This window comes from Dryas octopetala, chromosome 6 (genome assembly GCF_963921425.1).
Source record: "Dryas octopetala chromosome 6, drDryOcto1.1, whole genome shotgun sequence".
NCBI lineage: Eukaryota > Viridiplantae > Streptophyta > Magnoliopsida > Rosales > Rosaceae > Dryas > Dryas octopetala.
Window position 1 is genome coordinate 11,578,085 of NC_141371.1, and position 24,623 is coordinate 11,602,707.

Below are 24,623 nucleotides of genomic sequence, written 5' to 3' on the forward strand. Positions count from 1 at the left end.
TTAGTTTTATATTAACTTATTAACAAGTTCGTTTTATAGCGCTCTTCTCAACTATATATCTTAAATATTAAATCTTAAATTCATTATTTTTTTGCCAAATTGTTTTTAATAATATAAGCATAGAATTATTATTGAAAATGTCAGCCTAGGATCCTCGGCTGATATCCTCAGGACAATTTATCCTAATGCCAACTTCTTCCATCAAGGATGCATTACTTAATAAAAAAATGACTCATACCTATCCTTGATGGATGACCAAAGTGATGAGACGAGAAATGAATTTGCTTTAACAAAACTACTCTTCCTCAAATACAAAGTTTTGTATCTTTTACAAAAAAAGAAAAAGAAAAAATGATAATTGGAAATCTGATATATATATATATATAATATATTTATGTCTCCATTAGCAATATATAAAGAAACAGTGAAGGAAATTGAGAGATTGATTGCGGAAGAAGGAAGAAAACAGTGAACTGTTGGGTTTCTAAAACACCCCTATATATTGTCTCCCATCTTTTAAAAAAAAAAAATTTCTTTCTCACTTCTTTTCTAATTTTTAACACTTTTTTTTTTTTTTTCACCTCTCTTTTTTTTTTATATATGTAACCCAAAATTGAAAACTAAAAGTCATGTTCTTCGATAATACACTTAAAAATTCCTCAAATCAAGATGTTACTATTTAATAGTAAAATCGCCAATAGTAACTTTTTTTTTTTCAGGGATCGCCAATAATAACTTTAAAAATAGCATAAAAGAAAAGTGTGTAACTATTGTAAGTTTGTAACTAGGGGTGAGCATTTTTCGTTTTGGACTTCAAAAAAAAAAAATGACAAGCATAATGTTAAAAATTAATAAGTTGAAAAAAGGAAAAGAAAAACTGGTTCCAAAACGCATCGTGGGGAGGCACTCACTACAGAAGCAGAGCAGCAGCAATAGCAGTAAACGAGAGCAGTGATGGAGGGAGGAGGGAAGACAAAGCAGAAACCATCGGCTATGAGTCTGGAGCAGTTCGTCTCCACCATGACCCCTCTTATTGACTTGGAAAAGGTGCTCTCTTTTCCTGCTTTGTTTTTTTTGCACTCAATTTGACTGTAAAAATGCCTGAACGAATTTGCACTTACTTTGGTTTTGGCATTCAGGAAGCTGAGATATCTGCCTCCATCACTACCGGCGCGTCGAGAAACTTGGACACTGCTCAAAAGAGGGGCTCCACCATTCTCAATTTGAAGTGCGTTGATGCTCAGGTACTAGTTGTGTTTTGCATTTTCCTTCCACTTTATTATGGTTTTGGAGTTATTATTTTCAATCTCCATTTCCAATTCTAGGAATAATTGACACAATTAAAGAGAAAGAAAGAAAAACTTGTTTGTTTGGATAGAAATGTTTCCGGGAAAATACTATCTAGAACATGTTTTTCTTGATTGGGTTTTGCTTTTGGCTTCAACTCAACATATGGGTTGGAAAAGTTTCTTCTTCTTCTTTTTCCTTAGGAAAAATTTCCTGACAAAACTAACGTCAAAAACAAACAGGGCTTTAGTTTTTTCAAGAAACGTTTTCTTAAAGAAAAGACATGAAACTTTATCTAGTGATTAAGTAAGTTGAAGCCTGAACCAAACATAATTAAAATATGTCTAGAAATATAAATATTTTCCTGTAATGAAACGAAATGAAAGTTTTTCCAGTGCAAAATGTTCCGAATAAAATGCATTCTGTTGAAACAGACAATTTTTTCTTGGCATGAGCTGGAGCATGGAACTATATTAGTGTTCTTAATTCTTATAACTTGTTCTGCCTTTGATTTTGAGAATAGACAGGACTCATGGGGAAGACTCTTCTTGAGTTTCAATCTACCAAAGGAGATGTTCTTCCTCCTCACAAGGTGAAGAATCTATGATTACCTCTCACTACCCGCACAATTTGAGATTTATGGCAATGTTTGTTCTTCTTCACACAAGTCATAATGGAAATAGTTCCCAGCTCTGATCTGTACCATATTATCTCAAAGTTGTACTCTCTTTTTTTTTTTCGAATTTTCAGTTCAGCACCCATGATGTGGTGGTTCTAAAACCAAATAAAGCTGATTTGGGGTCCCCTGCTCTTGGACAAGGTGTAGTTTACAGGTTAAAGGTAATTCTAACTTTGAAATAGAATGTTGGATGATTGCATCTTTTTTCATGATAATTTACCTGTTGAGGATCATACTCTTGAGCTTACTACTCGTGCTCGTGGTTTGTTGGTGATTCTTGAATAGGACTCATCAATCACTGTTGCTTTTGATGACATTCCTGAAGATGGTTTAAACAGTCCCCTACGGCTAGAGAAACTGACAAATGAGGTATGGAATTCAAATTTCAATTATTTTTTATTTTTTATATTTATTACATATTTTTGAAGGCTGTAATTCTGTTATTTCCTTGATATGGTTTTTAAAACTTTCCTACCTGGAATCATATTAGTCACTGATATGGAATATGATTAAAATTCGGTTTCTACTACTAATAATGTTCTCAATGAGGATATAATTGAAGTTCTTGTAGTCCATGGTCTATGCAGGGATTACTCAATATACATTTCCTATGCCCTCCTAGATTAATATTCATTGGAAAAGAATGCTGCAAATATTAACTGCGTTTCTTCAGGTGACATATCGTAGAATGAAGGATGCCTTGATACAATTGAGTAAAGGTGTGCAGAGGGGTCCTGCGTCTGATTTAATTCCTGTCTTATTTGGAGAGAGGACACCAACAGTGTCCAAGAAAGCCGTCACATTCACCCCATTTAACAAAAACCTTGATCACTCTCAGGTCCTTAAGCCTAATACTTTGTATTTCCTTGCATCTTCTCTTCTGATTTTTGTATGGTGCCACTCACCATGTGTAATTTTGAGTTAACATCAACACATTCTATTTATGTAATTCCTCTAAGTCAGCGGCTGTAAAGAATGACACAAGCACACAGTCAAGAAACACAAACAAAAGATGTACATGTATGTAAATGTGTTTATTGATCTCTGTGTATGATTGTGCACACACTGCCACCTTTGAAGATCACAATCACCTACAGTTTCTCTGAAATTAAGCATTTTACTATTCAAACTAAATAAACAAACAAACAAATATACTTGGATAATTAAATAAACACAAAAATCATTATTATCGCAAATAAATTGCTTTATCTGAGATCCTGAGGATATCATTGCATCTCATACTTTGTATCAGTTTCTCATGAATTGTTAGAAATATGGGTATTGAAATACAAAAATTCTTAATGATAAATTTCTAATATTATTTTATTTAAATATTTCTTCCTTGGATATCGTAGGTGAGAATATGATAATTTTACCTGATAAGTTGTATCATCCTTCAGGTTACTTCAGAATATTAGTTGATCGATATAGTACCATGCCTATTGTGGTGTTGAGTTAAAAACTCAGGCGACATGCCTATTGTTATTGTTCTGTATATTGTGTGCCCATTGTTTTTATGAGCATCTGAGTCCATGTTCGCTTTTTATGCATATATTTTATCCAAAGTTTAATCCATGTTTCTTTTCTCATTCACCATTTTCTTTTCTTTTTTTCGTTCTTTTCTTCTCTTTATTTTTTCTTCCATAGAAAGATGCCATTTCAAAAGCCCTGTCATCAAAGAATGTATTTTTACTGCATGGGCCTCCTGGAACGGGTAAAACCACAACTGTGGTGGAAATTATCTTGCAAGAAGTTAAACGTGGATCGAAGATCCTTGCATGTGCTGCTTCAAATATTGCTGTTGACAACATTGTCGAGCGACTTGCTCACCACAGGTATTTCACTGTGTTTATATTCGAGGACTTGATCTTTTAATTGCAATTTTGGTGTAAACTCTAGCAAAGAAGAATCAAAGTCCTAAATGGGAGCTTTCTTTAATCCTTTCACTGGTCTCCCCGTCCTTTCTTCTATTATTTATTTACTTTTCTTTCACTAGTTTTGTTGTCAAGCTATTGTTAAGGTTGGAGAATGTATAAAAAAAATAAACTTCAAATTTAAGGTTTTTTATGAGTAGATAAGGAACCATTTTTTATTTTGATATATGCTTTTTCTATCACCTGTTCATATATCTTACTGTGATTACAGTTCTTTGATTTTAGAAGCAATTTTCACCCTTTTTTTTTCTAAAACATTGAGTGGAGATGATGGTTGCAGTCATAGCCCGGGAGGCTTCTTGTGTCTCTCATCCAAATTGGTTGGGTGGGTTTGTTTTGAATTAAGTTGATTACTAGGTTTATGGGCTTCGAACAACCTCTTTTTTATACCAAAAAATAAAAAAGAAGAAAGAAAAGAAGCGGGTTTTGTACAACTTCACTTATGTCCATTATGAAAAGCATTCTTCACTAGAGTAGACATTTTCAGATCAGCTATTCATGACAAACTTGAGTTGACCTATGATCTAGTTGATATCTGACTCAAATTTTAGCATGTATTGTTCTTGTGTCTACTATTTTAACATAATTAACTTAAAACAAGATAATTTCACTTTTCAACTGATGATCCTATCTGTTGCACTAAATTGTGTTGAGATCGACTCGTGATGTCTTCTAACAATTTAAGTTGGCTATAGAGGATATCCTATGTAGCCTTACTGATTTTGTTTCATGAAGTTGATAAGAGTTAAGTAAAGCCACTCATTACTTAATACTGTTTGTTTTATTAGAGTAAAGTTAGTGAGATTGGGGCATCCTGCACGTTTACTACCTCAAGTACTGGACAGCGCACTGGATGCACAGGTATGTGAATTCTTCAACTTTTTAAAAAGAAAATATATTAAATTCCAGTTTTGTGATAGCAGATTTTATTTCTTATGTACAAATTTATTATTCCATCTCATTAGCATGATTATTTCATGTCTATGTCTATGCTACGCATTCTGCAACATTACTTTTCTCTCTATTATTCTACCTTAGAGCATGCCATGGATGCTTGACTGAATTTTTTTGTTTGTGCATCTTATCTTAATGTGTATAGGAACGGTTGAGGTGCGGATGCCCCCACTGCAGCCTCTGCAAAAATACATGGGCAGATCTATTAGTCCTTGTATTTTTTCAGAGTCAGCATTGCGAATGTCCGCACCTGAACCCCCCCTGTATGTGTGTGTGTGTGTGTGTGTATGTATATTATAGTCTTTGTCTAAAGAATATATGTATCTATGTCTTGACAATAAAATATATATGTCTGTTTGTAAGTATGAACTGATGCCTGACAAGTTATCGGGTATTTAGTTATCTTTGTGTGTCTAATTGGATAAGTGAAATACTTCTCTACTGCCATTCTCAGTTGCATATACCCTTATGTCTTCTTATTACTGATGGTGTTAGCATGGATGAGCATTTTTTTTCTTATTGTCGAGAACTTTAGCTTTCATAGTTGATCAAAGGCAAAACTTCTAAGGGGTTGTCCTCTTTTTAAGAAAAGGAAGGATCACATGTCGGGCTCACCTTGCAATGTGGTTGAATGATCCTCACATTCTATGTAGGTCCTCCCTTAGGTCAAATTTGTAAAAAAAAAAAAAAAAAACTGTCAAATCAGAAACAATTTAGCCCCATCTAATTTTCATCAAATAAATAGATGAACACGGTGTTTTTGATAACACTAAAATGATAATGATGATAATTAAATGTCTAAATGATTTGCGATTTGGTTGATTGTTATAGGTTGATCCTTGAGGAGACCCTTAAAAAATGACAGTTGAGATCATTGGATCACATTATGGGTGGACTCTAACAATGTGGTCCTTTATTATCTTGAAAAGAGGACACTTTCTTTAGAAGCTCCCTTTATCATATAATTACTTGCTTGTCTTTGCTGTCAGGTCTTGCGAGGTGATAATAGTTCTCTGGCAAATGACATTCGAAAGGAAATGAAGGTAAAATTGAAGGCTAAACTTAATAAAAATCTATGCATATAAGCAGTTTCAAATAAAGTTATATTCATTGTTGTTGATAATGATGCTTTATAGGACTTAATTATATTGGTTAATATGCTGAAGGCCGAAGTCTCACTGACCATTGCACATTGCATTTTTCCAGGCATTAAATGGGAAGCTGTTAAGAACCAAAGACAAGAACACAAGGAGGGAAATCCAGAAGGAGCTTAGGACTCTTTCCAAGGAAGAGCGTAAAAGGCAGCAGCTAGCTGTGACAGATGTAATAAAAAATGCAGATGTGGTGCTGGCAACTTTGACTGGAGCATCTTCTCGCAAGCTGGACCACACTTCATTTGATTTGGTGATTATTGATGAAGCTGCTCAGGCACTTGAGGTAGCATGCTGGATAGCTCTACTAAAGGTAATGATACTAGTACAAAGGCGTATACATGAACATGAACGCCAAAACTTGCATGTGCATTTCCATAAAATATCTTTTCATGACATATGCGTGCACATGCTAATGCATGTTGGTCTTAGTGGTCCTTAAAGAAATATTATGTGTGTCCTTTCAGAATATTGATTCAAATCACAGCTGCTCTATAAGCTGTCTTTCATATTGAATTATTGCATGATTTCGAGAAAAAAAGGTCTTTTAATTTTAAGACTTATTTCAAATTGCAGATTATTACCCAAGTCCAAGAAATTTAAATTGTTAGCCACTTCAGTTAGACATGTAGAGCTTGTATTAACAGTCCAAACTCCAGTTAAAAATATCTGAGTTCATTGTTTTAGGGTTCAAGATGTATACTTGCAGGCGACCATCTTCAGCTTCCTCCAACCATCCAGAGTGCTGAAGCTGAGAAAAAAGGTTTAGGAAGGACCCTTTTTGAACGCCTTGCAGACATATATGGAAATGAAGTTGTGTCTATGCTCACTGTCCAGTACCGCATGCACGAGTGTATCATGGATTGGTCATCAAAGGAGCTTTACAACAGTAAGGTGCTGAGAACGTGTCTGGATGTTGGCTTACTGAGTAAAATTATATCATTAAATCACTGAGAGTTAGAACTTCTAACATGATGGACAAAGACAACAAAGGAAGTCATTAGAGTTGATTGTGTGATATTATATTATGTTCTACAGGTTAAAGCACATCCAAGTGTTGCTGCACATATGCTTTTGGATCTTGAGGATGTAAAGAGGACATCTTCAACAGAACCAACCCTACTTCTAATAGATACAGCTGGGTATGTTGTGGGTTGTTGCCTTATACTGAAAATTTTGTTTTTGTTTTTCTTTTTTCCAAAATACTGTGGATCACTCTTGGAGGAGGTTTGGAACCATATGAAGTAAATCACCACAATCTACTCTTAATATTTGGATTCAGAATGTCTTTATCTTCACTTGAATGAAATATTAAACATACGGCAAACCAACAAGCTGGTATTAGAAAACTATTAGAAAACTGTTAAGTAGCACCTAGAGGTGGCAAATTGTGTTATTGGATTTTTTTTCTTTTTTACTGACATGACACTACACCCACAACCAAGACACGAACACGACATGGCACGATGCTGTGTTATTTTGCCATGAGATGAACAATCAGTTTATTGAATGCATGACAAGACACAAGACAAATGGTACTGATACATTTACTTTATTTTAAAAGGGTTATTTTTTTTCATTTACTGGGGTTCTTTTGTGTGTTAATTTTGTGTTAAAATGCTTGAAACAAACACGATATCAACACAAACACAAACAATATTTTGTGTGAATTTCATGACAAACCTGTGTAATGTCATGATGTGTTATCATGTCAGTTCCAAAATTGCCATCCCTAGTATTGCCAGATCATGTGTAATGAAATATCATAGTTAAGTTCAGGAATTCATTACTAATAAAAAGTCATTTTGAATGTTATGAGAAACAAAAACGAGTAGATATTATGCCCATGTGGTCTCCTTCCTAATTTGTAATAAAAGAAATGCTGTTATGTATAACTGTTTGTACTGATCTGCTTCAGGTGTGACATGGAAGAAAAGAAGGATGAAGAGGAAAGCACTTTGAATGAGGGTGAAGCTGATGTTGCTATCGCCCATGCGAAGAGACTTGTTCAAAATGGTGTCCAGGCTTCTGATATTGGAATTATCACCCCTTATGCGGCACAGGTTTTAAAATCTCCTCTCTGTTTCTTTGGCAGTAAGCCAAATCCTTCTAATGAGCTTCATTTCTCTAAATACAATGAAGAATTACAATAAGCTTCTAGTTAAATGAAAATTGAGTGTTTACTTCCATAGTTCCATGCAAAGCTTTAGTAGTATAGATGTTTTGATTTTCCGTAATTATACCAGATCTGGTATGCAGGTTGTCTTACTGAGGATGTTGAGAAGCAATGAAGACAGGCTAAAGGATTTGGAAATCTCAACAGTTGATGGTTTCCAGGGTCGGGAAAAGGAAGCCATCATCATTTCAATGGTCCGGTCAAACTCAAAAAAAGAGGTATTCTTGTGTCTCTGGTATTATTGCTGATGCATTTTTTTCAGAGCTGGATAGTAGACATCTCAATTAGCACAATATTCTGTAATATAAAGGAATTGAATTTTAGAACTTTGTCAAAATACACAGGTGGGATTTCTGAGTGACCACAGGCGAATGAACGTGGCTGTAACACGGGCAAGAAGGCAATGTTGTCTTGTCTGTGACACGGAGACAGTGAGTAGCAATGCATTCTTGAAGAGATTAATAGAGTATTTTGAGGAGAATGGTGAGTATCTAAGTGCCTCAGAGTATGGCAATGAATGAGCAAAAATACCTGGGGAATCCTCTACAAATTGGTTCTATTTGGTGATACAATAGCATAGCTCTAGGATATAGTTTCCCTAAAGACCTCCCACTGCTTTTGCAGCAGAGGAAAAAAATTACACCTATTGAAAACAATTTATTATTCTTTAAGATGTTTATCCCTATTGGAAATTTGTTTAATTTACCTTTTCTTCTTCTCTGTTATCTAGTGTTATGTTATGCTAGGTGTTGAGGGCCCACTTTGGCGAATACAACTGCCATGCATGGTGTCACGGTCCGCACTTAGAGTTGTGTCAGGGAAGGGTAATTTCGTAATTTGGCTGTTTCGGGGTCTTTCGGTTGGAATTTGGGAAATCTAAAAATACCGGTAAATCCAGGAGGTCGAAATGCGTAAAAAGTGAGCTCGTGACACATGGCCTGTAAGATATTTCCCTAGGGCATCGTTTGGTGCATAGGATAAGATTGGATAGGATAGGATATGATAAATAATTAAATTTATGTATATTTAAGGAAAAATATGGAAGGTATCTTCTAACTTGAAGAAAGAAGATGAGAAGAACATAGATTATTTAATCTCACCATTTTTTGGGGGATTGGAAGGGATAAGTCTCCCCTTATAATTAGTCCATCGTACATCTTATTTCTTCAAGTTATAAACTTTTTCTTTGGATATACATGAATTTAGTCATTTATTATATCCAATATTATCCTATGGACCAAACGAGGCCCTATAAGTTCATATCAACTCAGAACCAAGCAAACATGAACAAGCAAAATGATATTTGATTCATACTTGTGGAATCACACCGCCGATTCACATTTCTCTGCAACTAATAGGGGAAGGGTTAAAAGAAGAGAGAACCAATTTCAACCAATTTCAATCCACTATAACTGCTAAAAGAAGAGTAAACCAATTCCAACCAGCTCATTCATGATCAGAAATGCGCTGAGTTATGGAAGTAGCAGTGGCCTTCAAACCAACTAATCTATAGCTTATTTAAAGGGAATAGGATCTTCTGCTGGTGTTTTTCTTTTGGTGATCAATTTTTTTGGTATTGATCTTGTGCTAAACCTCAAAATAGCGTCATTTTGGAGTTCATGGGTTAAGTTTTTTGGGTTTAGGGTTTAGTATTTAGAAGTTCTACATTGGAAAGATAATTATATAGAAATCTAAAATGACATAGTTCTAGACATAGCACAACCAAAAAGCCGAATAGAGAATCTAGCTAGATTCATTTTTAAGTCACTACTAACTGACTATTTCTAAAAGATTCCTTCTCTGATGAATACTTAGCAAGTCGATCCTACTCTTCCATCTAATTAACCAAGCTTATTCTCTTAAAAGTTCCAAATGGAGGTGGGGAAAGACAGCTCTTCATTCACATCATAAGCTTCAAAGGTACCACCAGCTACTGCTCCTTGGTCTGAAATCCCATGCATCTCAATCAATGCATCCCAATTAAAATTCTTGTCAGCAAAGCCTCCAAGTTCATCATCAGCTTCTCTATTTGAAGATTCTGGAACAGTAATACTTCCTGCAGTGTCAGTTGCTTCTGATTGCCTCTCTTTTTTCAGTACACCCAGCTGCTGAAGAAACTCATTGAGATCAATCTGTGGCTTCTCCTGCTGGCCTCCCATAATTTTCTCAGAAGAAATTTCTAAGTCTTTCTCCTTCTCTGCTACATTTTGTATCTGGGTTTTGTCACTTATGATCTGAGCCTCAGGTTTTGAATCACAGGAAGATGAACTAGAGGAAGGAGTGGTTTGGCCGAGAACCCCATTTTGTTTAAGTTCTTGGAGCCTCTGGTGAATGACATGAACACTTGGTTGGGCATTGATGTTGAGCAAACCACAAGAAGGAAACATGGAGATGAAATTCTGGGAAGGGAACCATTTGAACTTTTGGGATTTGATTGAAGCATTGGAGTTGGGTTGAAGGTGAGGAAGATTGAGAAAGGCATCAGGGCCATAGAGTCTCCTTGCAGCCTCATCATAGGCCATGGCAGCTTCTTCTGCTGTGGCAAAAGAGCCCAACCAGAGCCTGGTTCTCTTCTTGGGCTCTCTGATTTCAGCAACCCATTTGCCCCAAGTTCTCTGTCGAACGCCTCGATATTCGCATGAGGCATTCTGAGGGCCACCTTTGCCTCTTGTTGGACCTTTCTTCCATGGCTTCAATGGAGATTTTCTGCAGTTTTCCATGGTCTATTTTTGGAGGGTTAGAGCTTAGAAGTTGGAAGAAGCTGAGTGAGACTGAGTGAGTGACAGTGAAAGTGAGAGTGAGAGTGAGAGTGAGAGTGGACTTGAAGCTTGGGAGTTGGGAGTGCAAGGCGCGGGATATGTAGTGAATGAGAGTGCAGTTTGGTTTAAATGTTGTCACGTTGGGCAAAGTTTTCAAGCCCCTGCATGTGACCGTTAATGAACTTAATGGTCTATTTTACTCTATACTGATTTACTCATGGATGGAGTTATGTATTACAAATTTCAGAGTTAAAAATAAAAATTTCATACTTAAAAATGTTAAGAATCTATTTCATTTTCTACTCACGTATGTTTGAATTTATAATATAAAATTAAAATTAAAAGTCAAGTAAGAAAAGATTTTATCTGATCTACCAACTGAATTCTAATTTCTCCTTTTTCTCCTTGCCCTCTTTGTTTTGACCTTTGCAAGACCATTCCAACTATGAGAAGTATGGGGTATATATGCATGCATGAATGGAAGGATGGATGAATACTGAATACTGAATACTGAATAAGCTCATTGGATTCTTTTTGTATTTTCTCCTTTTTCATTTTATAGTTAAGAAAAAGATTATATATATTGTTCAATTATTAAAAAATAAATAATATGATGTAGGATGCAGTTGGATCTTCCACTGATCTTTTTGTTGCCCATCTTTCTGTTATCAAATTATGAAGTTTTAAACATATATATAAAATCAGTACTAAGATCAGTACCGTATTGATAAGGATGAGACGCTCGTTGAAAAATTTAATGATTTTGTGACCCAAGAACTTATGAAAATACGTGGACATTCCAACTTTGTAGTCATATTCTTCCTACGTGTAGAACTCCAAATTCAACAACTCAGTATATCTCAAATACTTTTAGGTCTTGATGATGGACTACTTCTAAGGTCACCAAATTGTAAGGCTACTTTATAATACGATTTCTCTTTTATGGTATATAGAGTAATGTTAGATTTACCGTATTTTGGTAGTACTATTTTGTATATCACCTATCTAATAGAGGTGGAACTCATCAATACAAGTAAGTCACACTTTTATTATAGAGGTCATGAGTAATACATAATAAGGTAATATCTAAATGTGGTACATCTAATATTATTGATAGAATATGGCACGATTTCTTTCTTATTGAATATATATGATACAATTTCTAAGTAACAAATAATCTCTAAAAATATTACCTTTATAACGTTTTCTAATTTATTTCATACTTCTACACGTATGACAAGAGTTTGATTCTCGTTTTCTTCATCTCGCAAAACTTAAAGCATTTGATGGAGTGACCATTGGGCCGAAAGGGTTCTTCTCATCACCCAAAAAAATTGCTTTCCTTGAAATTAAATTTAAGAAGATGTGTTGAATAACGCGTACTAAAGCTATTGTCAAGAGTTTGATTTTGAATACCAAATGGCATGGCAATATGTAAATAGAATAGAAAAGTGGTGAATTATGAGTAAAGTGTAGTATTTACTATTGTTTCTTGTTTTAATTCAATTGTACGTATTTCAATATAACATAAATAATAAGAAAGACATTAACTATTATCTTAACTTTTTAAATCTCGATTTAGGAGTAAGTTTGTATACACTCACTTTTCACCTTATTTGATATAGCATATATATTGTATTGCAAAGTTTAGCAGATATATAGCTGTGTTAAAGTTGCTTTTAATGTTGTGGTGGTGAGTGGAATTCTGGCTTTGACTTGTAAGTGATGGAAAGGAAGTGAATTCTTTGAATGAAGTCTGACACTCTCCCTTGGATTCCAATAGGAATTGCTCCTTATGTATGTTCTACTCATCGAGAGAGAGAGAGAGAGAGAGAGAGAGAGAGAGAGAGAGAGAGAGAGAGAGAGAGAGAGAGAGGACATGCATGGGAGAAAGGTGAGGAGAGTCCCGGGTATCAGGCTGAGAATGGCAGGAAAACATGTGAAATAGAGCTCGTGAAAATGAAAAATGTTGTGAGGTGGGTACTTACTACTAAGTAGTATTGCTCTTCTACTCTCTCTCTCTCTCTCTCTCTCTCTCTCTCTCTCTCTCTCTCTCTCTCTCTCTCTCATAGATCAACTGAAGACAGGCGTGAAGCTTGTATTGTATATGTCTATATGATGATGTTCATGACATGGTACTATGGCAATTACAAGCGCTACCATGAGTGACTACCGTCCCTGTTCTTTTTTTTTTTGCCACATAATTTTAACTGTCAGTCACATACTTACAATTCATTAAGATTGCAATTAGATCTAAAATCACATTCTACATCAAATTAATATGACTGAAATGTCACTTGTTAATAAACTTCCATGCGGCCACTACGTGATGTTTCTATCATTTTCTTTTGATATAAAACCTGATTGTAGACATGATATATAATCTTAATAAACATCACGTCAACACTGCTCGAGCATGCAAAAAAACTATTTACAAGTGATAGTTTAGTAATTTTTATTTTATTTTATTCTCTTCTCTCTTTTAATATAAAAAGAAAACAAGATAGAGAAGAGTCCCATCTCTCTTTGATTCTTAAAAAAAAAAAAAAACAGAAAATATAATGTATACCAAATGTACTCAATTTTTCGTAATATTATGGTAAGAAGGCAATCTTGTGACTTGTAATTGCTAATATATATTTACATGCAAGTTTTTTTCCTATTAAATTTACATGAACTTCTATTAACAGATTGCACAGTGCAGGTCACAAACCACTGACACAATGAGGAAGGGGACTGCAAGTGTCAACATGCCCAAAATAGCATATCAGCACACCAGAAATAACAACAAAGGTTGACAATGATTATCTCCAACTTCCTCAATCTGGTCATATCCCCCTTGGTATAACAAAGGTTATCACCATTATCTCAAACATCAAAAATATGTTTATCAAAATACCTGCCTGCCACAAAACTGTCAAGACAATAATCAACTTTAAGTCACAAGTAATAATAATATAGAAAATAAATAGCAAATCTGCAAATAGAAGGCAAATAAAGTATCAGATCTTCCTGCGAATAAACCAAAATTTACAAGGATTCTTAAAATTGTGACAATTTGTTTGAAGTAATTCCTTGGTTATATTCAAAACACATGGGTAAGTCTCTAATGATCACTCCATGATTGGCAATTAGAACAAATTGTAATGTCAAGATTCTGGAATCCATATGTGACATTATATTATGCAGTTATATCTGCAATCAGAACTAATTTTGAGAAGCCTTTTGCAACTTAAACCTCAGCTGGAATGTGTTGAATTAGGCAATTGGAAATGGGTGGAGTGGCTTGTGATAGTATATATTATTAGGCAAGGCTTCACATTAGTTATTGCAGTCTTCCTATGACCAGATAAACCATTTCCAGACCTCGCTACAGACTGACTATAGGTTCCCTGGTCAAGATGGTCCAAAGACTAGGTTCCAGAGCAACTGGCAACTCTACTAAGATCCTGGATACTGAACCAGACTTTAATGAGCTAGGTGGCAAATGATATTAGCCATTAGGCACTATTTACGTTCAGGCCATGGCCCAAGTATGAGATTCATAATCTTGATAAGGGTTGCTTCAATAAGTACCACGGATGTTAAAAGTGATCCTTCTTCCATCAAAGATGAATTTGGTTTCGAGAAGTCAATCAAATGCCACATGCAATAGTTTAACAAACATGAACCTATTATTGAGCCCCCAGTCCAAGTTTCAAGATGAAAGAACAGAAGATACTGAAACCATTCCCTTGATTTTCTGAAACATGACTGCTGTCAATATTATTTACCATTCCCTTGATTTACTGAAACATGACTGCTGTCAATATTATTTGTTCAATTGATTGATACAAGTTAAAATCATGAGCAAGGCTCAACTTGGATATCTAATGTTCTATTTGATATCATTTTTTTAGAGGTACTATTTATGTTCTGTTTTATAAAATGGATTAGAGCATGTACAAACTAACCAGCTGTGTTAATCTTGTCATCCAACATAACTGCTACTTTTCCCTTCACATCACCTATCAAAATTGATCACCTGTAAAATAGATGACATTTGACATAAAATTGAGGAGATGGAAGATATGTAACAATATGAAACCAAAAAAGAAAATAAAGAAAAAAGTACACCTTATGAGGTGTTTTATATGACATTTTACTACCCTTTGCTTGCAACTTGAGAGAGAGAGAGAGAGATGTGTTGGAAAGGAGAGATTTTGGAAGGAGGTGGTATGTATCAATTTTTGTTTGAAGTCAGTTAATTTTTCAGTTATAAAATCTTTTTTAAGATTGATTTCCAAAAAGTGTACAATCATTGATTGGTGAAGCAAAGTAACTGTCATAAGCCAAGTCATAAGTAACCATCAAGAGAAAATGAAATCCAGGGTAATAAAGCAAAATCTATGACAAGTTTGAACTTTAAACTGCTAGAAGCCAAGTCATTGCCTGGTTCTAAAGTTTGCACACTAGTTCAGTATTTAGGGTTAATATTCATATAAAACTGGTACCGTGACAAAGTGAAACTTCAGAGGTGAACCAAAATAGGAGAGCATATTGTTATATGCAAACTGACCACTTCATTTCAACTTCAGACTTCCTTTGCATAGGTTCCTCCATTTATCCTTAAGGTCTACTGGGGTGCGACTTTTTAGAAACACAGAATCACCAAATTCCAATATTTTTTTCCATATATTTCTTTCATCATTGCTTGAAAATGTTTCCACTCCTTTCTGCAGCAGTATAAAAGATGTTACAACATATCCAAAAATTCTAATCAAAATCCAAAAACATACACAGAACAATAGAAGAATAAAATTCAAATAAAACCACAGATGTAATTTGTACTGCTACTTGCTGATAAGTACCAAATTGAGCAAGTCACTTCAAATTCCCAGGTACTAGTGCTAATTCTTACAAATTTTTATTCTTTATTTGACACATTTATAAAATATGTAATTATGAATTTAGATATTTTTAAGACCACACATATGCAATTAATTAACTACAATCAGGTATATAATACAGAATAAAACTATTAGATAATACTATAAATCTACATTAGAAAGAGAACCAAGAACCTTTAGCATTTCTTCCTCCTCAACAGTCCATGGCACTTTTCCGCGCCTAAACTGAGGAGTTTCCGGGTATGCACTGCAAAACAGAAAAAAGGTTTATTCTCAATTAACAACTATTACAATCAAATTCTCAAATCACTGCTTTCTAACCAATAGTTAAGTGTATAAGTTAATTGGGGAGAATACAAGACTACAATTAAAGCTCCTGGTAGCATAAACACCGACTTTTTCAGGCATTATTTAAGCATATAGACAGAGTATTTCACATTTTTGTGAGGCATGAATTGGGATAGCATAGAAAAAAAAAATGCAAAAACTTGAAAAGCCAATAACTTACTCAGGGATTTTTCTGCTTCGGATTCTTAAAGAGTAATTGGAAGTGTTGGACTTTATATCGTCATCTTGAGGAGTTCCCAGTGAAGCAATAGTAAGCTTATGAAGTGGTTCCTTAAGACTCTGAATTGGAATTGCATAAGGAATGTACTGTTTCAGATCTTCCTGCTCAGTTGCTGCATCAGATTGTCCTTGTGCAACAAGGAAGCTGTCAATGTTTTTACTGGACAAATTATCACCTTCAGCTGGTACTTGGTTTGGACATCCATCAAGCCCTCCTACAGATATGCACTCCTGGACCACCTTTTCCTCCTCTTCTTTTTCACCAGCTGATACATAAGGTTTTCTACGAAATGCAGTTGCACCTTTGTCTCTACAGTCTGGATTGATATCAAAACATGATACAGAAGATGCTACTTGTTGCTCATTACCTATAATATTCTGAAATTGAAGGTCACTGGCTTCATTTACATGTTCTTCACATTGATTTCCTTGATTTTCTTCTCTCTCTCCCAAAAGCGCATTCTGAAGCCTTTTCTCAAGAAGAGCCTCATCAAAATTCCGAGTGCAATTATTATCTTTGCTATGCAGTCTTCCAAGAAGTTCCTTTGGCTGATGTCCAACAGTACAAATAAATGCAGCTAGGTCTTTCTTTAAGAGGGAAGCTTCTTTCTTAGCATCAAGGTATTCAGTAAGATCACGAGAATATGAACAGAACGGGCAATAAAAGTTACCCTTCTCATAAGAAATGGCTGAGGAACGCAGCCAGTTTTCATGAACCACCACAGGGCAATTACTGGTATTACAAATCAACACCTCTTCATTACACTTCATACAAAGATTTTTCTCTGTCCAGTCAGTTGTTTCTGAGGAATCATGATTAGATGTGCATTGAGAGCTCAAGAAAGCATGCTTCTTCATGGCGACATCAATCTTGTCATCATGAAACTCATCACTATCAGTTGTTGTCTCTGACTCACAATGACAATCCCCAAGCTCTTTGGCTTTGTCAGCAACGCTCTTACAATGAGATCCATCTGCAGATGCAGGGCGTGCTACTTTAATATGAGAATGATGCTCGCTGCTACAATCAGATTCTTTAGCAGAATCCTTATTCTTGGTTTCATCTGCAGGAGCAATGCCTGTTGTTCTTGGTTCAGGACAATGCTCACTACGGTCTTTGCCTTCATCAGCAATGCTCTTCCCTTGGAGTCCATCTTCGGATGCAGGATGTTGTACTTTAATATGAAAATCATGCTCACTGTTACGATTGAACACTTTAGCAGAGATCTTATGCTGGGTTTCATCTGGAGCAGCAACACCTGATGCTCTTGGTTCAGGATGAAGTCCACCATCATCTTTAGCTTCAACAACACATGAACATTGATGGACTACATCCTGAAATGTGTCTTGAGGCATTGAAGTGGCATTATAAGGATTTTCTGACTGAGTTTTATGGATTGCATTGTCAGTGCTCTGTCCACACCTCTTTGAGGAAGCATAATCATCATGACCATCCTCTAAGACCCTGCGTTCCTCCATCATTCCCATCTTATTTTCTGCCAAGTCACACCTTTCTCTCTCCAAAAGTGGAACATCTCTTTCAGATGAATCTACCAACAGTTCTCTTCCATGTAAAGGAATTTGATTCTGTTCTATAGACTGTAAAACAGAAAAGGCATCCCACCTCATCTTCTTGGCATTTATACGAGAATCATCAGAATCAATTACACTGTTACAGTTTTCATCTACTGGGTTTTCGATATCCAAGCCATTGCCTTCATCAGCAATGCTCTTCTGTTGGGGTCCATATGTGGATGCAGGATGTAGTACTTTAATGCTGTTACAATTGAATACTTTAGCAGAAACCTTATGCTGGGTTTCATCTGAAGGAGCAACACCTGATGTCCTTGGTTCAGGATGAAGACCACCATCATCTTTGGCTTCATCAACACATGAATATTTATGGGATACATCCCGAACCATGTTTGCAGGCATTGAAGTGGCAAAAGAATGATTTTCTGACTGCCTCTTCTGGATTGCGTCGTGACTACTCTGTCCACATTTCTTTGAGGCAGTATAATCATCATGACCATCCTCTAAGACCTGGCCTTCCTCCACCATTAACATCTGATTTTCGGATAAGTCACACCTTTCCCTCTCGGAAACTGGAACATCTCTTTCAGATGAATCTTCCAACAGTTCTCTTCTATGTACATGAATTTGGTTCTTTTCTATAGACTGTAAAACATAAGAGGCATCACACTTCATCTTCTTGGCTTTTATATGCCAATTATCAGAATCATTTACGCTATTACGGTTTGCATCTTCCATGTTTTCAGTATCTAAGGCAATCCTATCCCTCTTCGAAGGCAATAGATTTTCATTATTTGGATCTTCCAATAGTTTACTCTCCTTCTCAAGAATCAGGGGACCTGAGTTCCCTTCTACTCCCGTGTTTTGAGCATTAGAGCATCTCTTGTTGAACCTCCAATTACTATCATTCACAGGAACTCTATCACCATCACTGCCAAGTGTTAAACCGCTCTTTATTCTCAAGAAATCAGCATGTGGATGGGTGCCATCAAGAATAGAATCTTTCACCTGCTTGTAAAGAAAAGACACAAACCCATTTGTAGGCAATAAAGGAAAACTGATTGAACGAGAAAAAACACAGAGAAAATCCAAAGGAGTAGTATACCTGTTTCAAAGCACATTTAGGCAAAGAAGCTCTTTTGTGCATAATAAAGGGGTGAATATCCCATCTCAACAGCCCTGGTCCAGCCATTCTCAGATCAGATTCTGGTGTCTGAAAAAAAGAAATATTTCATGCTTAACATCAAAAAATATTTCCCACCTCCAAGAATCCTAAAGGGTATAAATAATGGGGGTACAAATACATTATAAAATAAGAATATGGGCGGCTTCAAATGTCACATCTTTCAGATACTCGTCCAAATTACTTAAATATAGAGCCAAAAAGTTCAGAACTTTACCTCATCAAAAATGCGTCTGAGAACACTTTGGCAACTTTCAGAAAAATCAAAGCTGATCTTTGAGTGCTGGGTAGAAGGAACATCACTAGTAATCACATTAAGAGGACCAAATAAACCCTCCAAACATTTCAAAGCAACCCTTTCCTTTGCATTCTTTCCCATATCACCAGGTAATGCTGGAGCCATCTCCACCAAATCTTAACAAAACCATGAAAACCCCTAACCTTGAGTCACAAAAATTGATAAAAACAAAAAAAAAAAATCAACATTGAAGTAAACATCTTTGAGTTGAGGAATACCATGTAAAAGTGACGCATCAACTTCTTTGAAGGTTGCCAGGGATTCAATGACCCAACACCAAGCAATGGCTCTCTCATGGTCAGAGAGGTCGTCCATGGGAATTGGGAAACCCTATGCTCTGCAGTAGGAGCTTCAAATATCAGTACTTGAAAAATGGACCGGGGGGGAGTGGCACAATCTAACTTATATTACAAACTCAAGTAGTAAATTAGTAATACACTAATAATATATTAATGGTCAACTGAGTTGAAGAGTGGCGCGCTAGTCCCCCCAGTCGCAGGCACCCGCTGAAATGCTCCTTTTTTTTCATAAATAATTTGATATTGAGAAAAATGCACTATTGATTCACAAATTTATTATGTTTGGCCAAATAGGTCAAATGTGACGGAAAAATTCTAGTTGGGCCGTGAAATTGAATTAATGGATCAATGTAATACGAAAATTAATTCGTGAGTTAATTTGAATAAAATGATAAAATTTGTGGACCAATAATGTATTTTTCTCTTTGATATAAGTCTTAAAGGGGGGTGTCCCCAACTTAGATTTCATTGGATTTTAAAAGTCTAATGAAATCTAGGTGTCCCCAACTTAGATTTTAATGGATTCTAATGAAATTTATGTGTCTTCAACTCAAATTTTAATGGATTCTAACGAAATCCAGGTATCCTCAAAAAGTCATGGATTTCATTAAGTGAAGGATTTGGATGGATTTGAATGCATTTTTTACACATAACAAATTTCATGAGAATTCCACACAATTCCTTTGAATTTTGATGAATTCTATGGATTTTAAAATCCATCAAAATCCTTTAAAATCTGAGTTGGGGACACCCCCAAAATTTAGGATTAGGCTGACTAGCAGTAGGCACTTCAAACTAGGGGTGGAATGCAAGTTTCTACCGACATCGACACCAACAAGGTCGGTTACCGCCAAGTTCGGTATCAGTCGGTATCAGTTCAGCGAGGTCAGTATTGATGGCTGGACTTCACCCTCTTCTATTTGCAACTCCAACTCCAAACTCCAGCACCTCCAGTCATGTCGCTACCAAGCCAAAGCTTCAACGCGTCCACCTTCGGGGAAGAAGCAGCAGCAAGCCGGAGAAGAAGAAGCAGGCTGGAGAAGAAGGAGAAGAAGAAGAAGAAGTAGTAGTAGGCCAGAGAAGAAGAGAAGAAGCAGGTCTGGAAGAAGAAGAAGCAACAGGCTGAAGAATAAGGACATGTTGGTCGGTATTGCGGTTTCAATATCCAATACCGGGATCGATACCGACCTTGTCGGTCGATATGAATAATCGATTGAGAACTAAAAACTGATAATACCAAGCAATGGCAGAGCCATGATCTTCATCTGGGGGGGGAGGGGGAGGGGGGGGGGGCACATACTATATAAACTTTTTGGAACCCACGGAATATTTAGTATTTTGGCTACTAATTTTTTTTGTTTGTTATAAGCATAATATTTTTTCTTTTATGAGTTTTTAAATTTAAAAATGTTGTATGATAACTTCATTGTTTTGAATGTACAATTGTTTTTCTTGAGATATTCATAACAATAAAAATTATCTTTATATAATTAGAATTACTTTTACACACAAAAAATTCAAGAGAATTAACTTGTTTTTAAGTTAATTAATCATTAAGTATTTCCAACAAAAATAATAATTTTTTTTATAAAATTAGCAAGATAGATCAACTTTTACCATTAAAAAAAAAATTTATAATGATCATCTGGATTTTCACATGTTACACAAAAAATTATTTCAATTTTTATATAAAAAATAATTATTTAAAAAATATGTCATATATATTAATAAAAATAATAGAAAAATCAACAAAAAAAAAGTCAATTAATTAGAGGTGAGGGGGGCCTGTGTCCCCCCGGTCCCTATGCGGCTCCGCCTATAAAAAATATTCCGTTGTTAACCACTGGGCAGTGAGTGGCTCCGGATGGTATGGCACTACTATGGCTGGTGCAGGGAGTACCCTACTATCTTCAAGAATTAATTGGAAATTGCCAAATTGGCTTGTGGTTTCATTAGAAATGTAGGCAATTATCAGTTTTTTTGGCTCATCTTTGGATCTCAAGGATGGTTAACATTCAGTCTTCAAAAATCATGATCATCTACATTTTATGTATTACATTAGTACGACATGTAACAGATAGAGAAAAAAAACCCATTTGTATCAGTGAGTCACACTTTATTAAAGTTATGATACAAATGTGGTATAAAAATATAATACATCTCAAAAAGACTAAAACTCATTACTCATTCTTAAAAAAATAAAAAGAGAGTTGTACAACTTGTACATTGTCAAGCTTTTTCTTTTTTTTGGCCAGGGTACATTGTCAAGCTTAATTAAAGTTAATGAAGCTGATTAAAGATAGACTAGGATAACTGGATAAGGATGATGTTTTGTCTTTTTAAATAAAAGAAAGTATACTTATGATTTTGTTTTGTACCCCAACATAAGTAAATTTCTCTTTCCTTTTTATCCAAAAAAAAAAAAAAAAAGAGGGATAAATTTAGAACTATCATCTACAAGGAAAAAATAGTATCCAGACATCCAGTCAAGCACTCAGCCATGAAAGTTCCACAAGTCCAAAACCTTAACTTTGATCAAGGAAACCAAAAGTGACCCATTAATCAATTTTTGGTACGAACCCAGTAATCAATTTCCCAGCACAAAATGATGAAATTAAAGATAAAACATGTGATACCCACATGCCCAAGTCCGTGCAAATAAACTACAATTCAACAAATAAATGAACACAACAGAGAGAGAGAGAGAGAGAGAACCCAATGATAATATTGATTATGGGTTATTTTTGCAAATAATAATGGTACAGTTGATCATGTACAAGTACAACAAAAACCGAACCATTGGGAAGATTTAGATCCCAAAAACTAAGAAATTCAATCTCCTAATCACCAAAAGCAACACCCACCTCCAACAAATTACAACAAATCACAATTGACAAAGCCCTCCCTCTTCAAAATAAAAAATTATACAAAAAGAAAATTACAAATAAAAAAAAAAAAATTGGTGTTGGGGGTTGAATCCGGTGTGCAATGGGAAATGGAAGGTCTACCTGGAGAAGCGGAGGAGGGAGTTGAGGAGGCGAGAGTAGGCGAGGCGGAGGCGAGGGTAGAGTCTGAGGGTGTAAAGGGCGGTGCTGCGGAGGAGATCTTCCACGGTCTCTATGAAGAGGTTGAGGCTTCGGATCGGCGGCACGTAGAGAGTCAAAGGCACCGCCGAGAAGGCCACCGCAAATAATAGCTGCAGCATTTGATCCCACAGATTCAAACCCAAAATTGCAAAACAATACCAAACGCAAACCAAACCAAACCAAACCAACCCCTCCACCCAACACCCACCAGATTATATAATAGCTTCGACTCCACGTACTACTCTCGATTCTGATGATATTTTCTAGCTTTTGATTTTGGTCTCTAGTGTTTTCTTTTTTTGACAGAGAGAGGAGTGACTTTTCAATGAGAGACAAAGATGTATTTTTCTTCTTCCTTTTTCTCTCTCTTTTGGTGTAAGGCTTTCTATTTTGACCGGGTGGTGGGGTGCTTAATAGAAGTAATGTTTTATTGGAAAGAAAAAATTTTGTTCGTGAGAATCATAAGTTACCTTTATATGAGGAAACTCATGTACACATTGTGAGAGGAATGGCATCTGTGATCGCACTATATAAAAAAACTTTCTTGAAAGGAATATATGATAGAAATAGAATAGAACCCTCTTTTTTACAATTTCTAAAATATTTTTCTTCAGTACTGTTTCTACAATAATTTTTCACTAATGTTACACATAGTATGTAGAGTTATTGCTATAAATAAATGTGCTTATGAAGGCTCCATACACATATTAACAAGCACATCAATTGAGATTTGAAAGTTGGAATAATACTTAGCGCTTCTAATGTTATAGTTTTTAATTTCTAAGTTTTCTGTATGAAATAGGCCCTTCGAGTTGATAGTGTGGAGACTGGAGAATATCCTACATCGAGAATGTGAAGTCTTATTGTATATATAATATATAGTGTCAAGTATTTCTCTATTCATTGACAATTTGTTTTGCCGTTTTGGGTTGAATGTTTCAATTTCAATAATATATTACAGCAGATAATTCACGTGTTAGACACAAAAATACAACAACTGCACGCAAGAGACGGACTAAAAGTATATCTCATATTGAGAATGTGAAGCCTTAAATTGAAAGTTCATTTAATTTTAAATTGAAAGTTCTAACTTCAACACAAAATCATGGATGTTATCTCATATTAGATAAGCCAAATAACTATAATATTGTGGATCATATCTAAGATTAGTCAAGTCTCAAATTTGTTCTGTGATATACAAATATTATGACATGATGAATCAGGAAAAAAAAAAAATGGAAACTTGTAGAAAATCAAAAATCAAAAAGTTGGGAAAGAAAGAGTCATTAAATTTGTTCTATGCTGTATTCTGCAGCATCTTCTTTTAATTAGTTATTTATTTTTAATAAGATAAGGAAAAGAAAAAGTCATTAAATTGGAATGGAATGGATGATTCGCTTCTGGACGTACCAAACTAATCAGGTGACAAGTGAGAAAAAGAGTTTGCCCACAGGAAGGGTTTGGTTACTTGGTTTGTACATTTATTCTAGGGGCGAGGTGGGCTTGAGATGGTCAACTGTCAAGGATCCAACGTGGGAAAGCTCGAAACACCTCGATTTTTTTTTTTTTTGGCCAACGAAACACTTTGATTAATCACCCTTATATAGGGAGCTTCAAGTAGGATTTCATATTTCCTTAAATGTGGGATGAGGTAGATGGGCTCACTCCATGTAATTTTTCAACAATCCGAATCGTCTATTTTTTAGACCTTTATTCATAAATCTTCCTTACAAAAAATTAGCTAAATCGGAAATCATTTACCTATCTAACTTTGATCAAACAAATAGACGATCTTATCGAAAATATTTGGCTCGTCTACTTGTTTGAT

General features: G+C 35.4%; 4 protein-coding genes across 6 annotated transcripts; 1 reads left to right on the forward strand and 3 right to left on the reverse strand.

Moving 5' to 3' along the window:
- The first annotated feature begins 871 nt into the window (after positions 1–871).
- On the forward strand, positions 872–8,886 carry LOC147282390 (DNA-binding protein). Its single transcript, XM_086247164.1, has 15 exons — positions 872–1,047; positions 1,140–1,244; positions 1,811–1,879; positions 2,038–2,127; positions 2,252–2,335; positions 2,640–2,804; positions 3,614–3,801; positions 4,689–4,761; positions 5,844–5,897; positions 6,061–6,318; positions 6,693–6,899; positions 7,044–7,147; positions 7,924–8,068; positions 8,265–8,399; positions 8,526–8,886. The coding sequence occupies exons 1-15, from the start codon at positions 955–957 to the stop codon at positions 8,700–8,702; spliced, it is 1,947 nt and encodes a 648-aa protein (XP_086103290.1). The 5' UTR covers positions 872–954; the 3' UTR covers positions 8,703–8,886.
- Positions 8,887–10,028: 1,142 nt separating this feature from the next.
- Positions 10,029–10,901, reverse strand: LOC147282391 (Integrase-type DNA-binding superfamily protein). Its single transcript, XM_086249137.1, has one exon. The coding sequence runs from the start codon at positions 10,899–10,901 to the stop codon at positions 10,041–10,043; it is 861 nt and encodes a 286-aa protein (XP_086105263.1). The 3' UTR covers positions 10,029–10,040.
- A 2,612-nt stretch (positions 10,902–13,513) lies between these two features.
- LOC147282392 (uncharacterized) lies at positions 13,514–19,923 on the reverse strand. 3 transcript variants are annotated; one of them, XM_086247316.1, is made up of 9 exons: positions 19,848–19,923; positions 19,629–19,747; positions 19,330–19,526; positions 19,035–19,142; positions 16,338–18,937; positions 16,004–16,076; positions 15,499–15,655; positions 14,894–14,964; positions 13,514–13,854 (listed from the first exon to the last, which is right to left on the reverse strand). In XM_086247316.1, the coding sequence occupies exons 2-7, from the start codon at positions 19,723–19,725 to the stop codon at positions 15,503–15,505; spliced, it is 3,228 nt and encodes a 1,075-aa protein (XP_086103442.1). In that variant the 5' UTR covers positions 19,726–19,747; positions 19,848–19,923; the 3' UTR covers positions 13,514–13,854; positions 14,894–14,964; positions 15,499–15,502. The 3 variants fall into 3 exon arrangements, with proteins under 3 accessions (XP_086103442.1, XP_086103441.1, XP_086103443.1); XM_086247315.1 differs by having other exon boundaries at positions 19,629–19,870; XM_086247317.1 differs by having other exon boundaries at positions 15,434–15,655; positions 19,629–19,870.
- Positions 19,924–22,414: 2,491 nt separating this feature from the next.
- Positions 22,415–23,125, reverse strand: LOC147282393 (uncharacterized). The gene has a single exon (XM_086248954.1). It carries the CDS (start codon positions 22,912–22,914, stop codon positions 22,714–22,716), a length of 201 nt encoding a protein of 66 aa, XP_086105080.1. The 5' UTR covers positions 22,915–23,125; the 3' UTR covers positions 22,415–22,713.
- Between the last annotated feature and the right edge of the window lie 1,498 nt (positions 23,126–24,623).

Coding starts and splice junctions, on each gene's coding strand:
- LOC147282392 (XM_086247316.1), bottom strand. CDS start 19,725: ATGGACGACCTCTCTGACCATGAGAGAGCCATTGCTTGGTGTTGGGTC. Junction 19,527..19,628: donor TGATGCGTCACTTTTACATG/GTATTCCTCAAC, acceptor GGTTTTGTTAAG/ATTTGGTGGAGATGGCTCCA. Junction 19,143..19,329: donor TCAGACGCATTTTTGATGAG/GTAAAGTTCTGA, acceptor TCTTTTTTTCAG/ACACCAGAATCTGATCTGAG.
- LOC147282390 (XM_086247164.1), top strand. CDS start 955: ATGGAGGGAGGAGGGAAGACAAAGCAGAAACCATCGGCTATGAGTCTG. Junction 6,900..7,043: donor AGGAGCTTTACAACAGTAAG/GTGCTGAGAACG, acceptor TATGTTCTACAG/GTTAAAGCACATCCAAGTGT. Junction 8,400..8,525: donor GGTCAAACTCAAAAAAAGAG/GTATTCTTGTGT, acceptor CAAAATACACAG/GTGGGATTTCTGAGTGACCA.
- LOC147282391 (XM_086249137.1), bottom strand. CDS start 10,901: ATGGAAAACTGCAGAAAATCTCCATTGAAGCCATGGAAGAAAGGTCCA.
- LOC147282393 (XM_086248954.1), bottom strand. CDS start 22,914: ATGCTGCAGCTATTATTTGCGGTGGCCTTCTCGGCGGTGCCTTTGACT.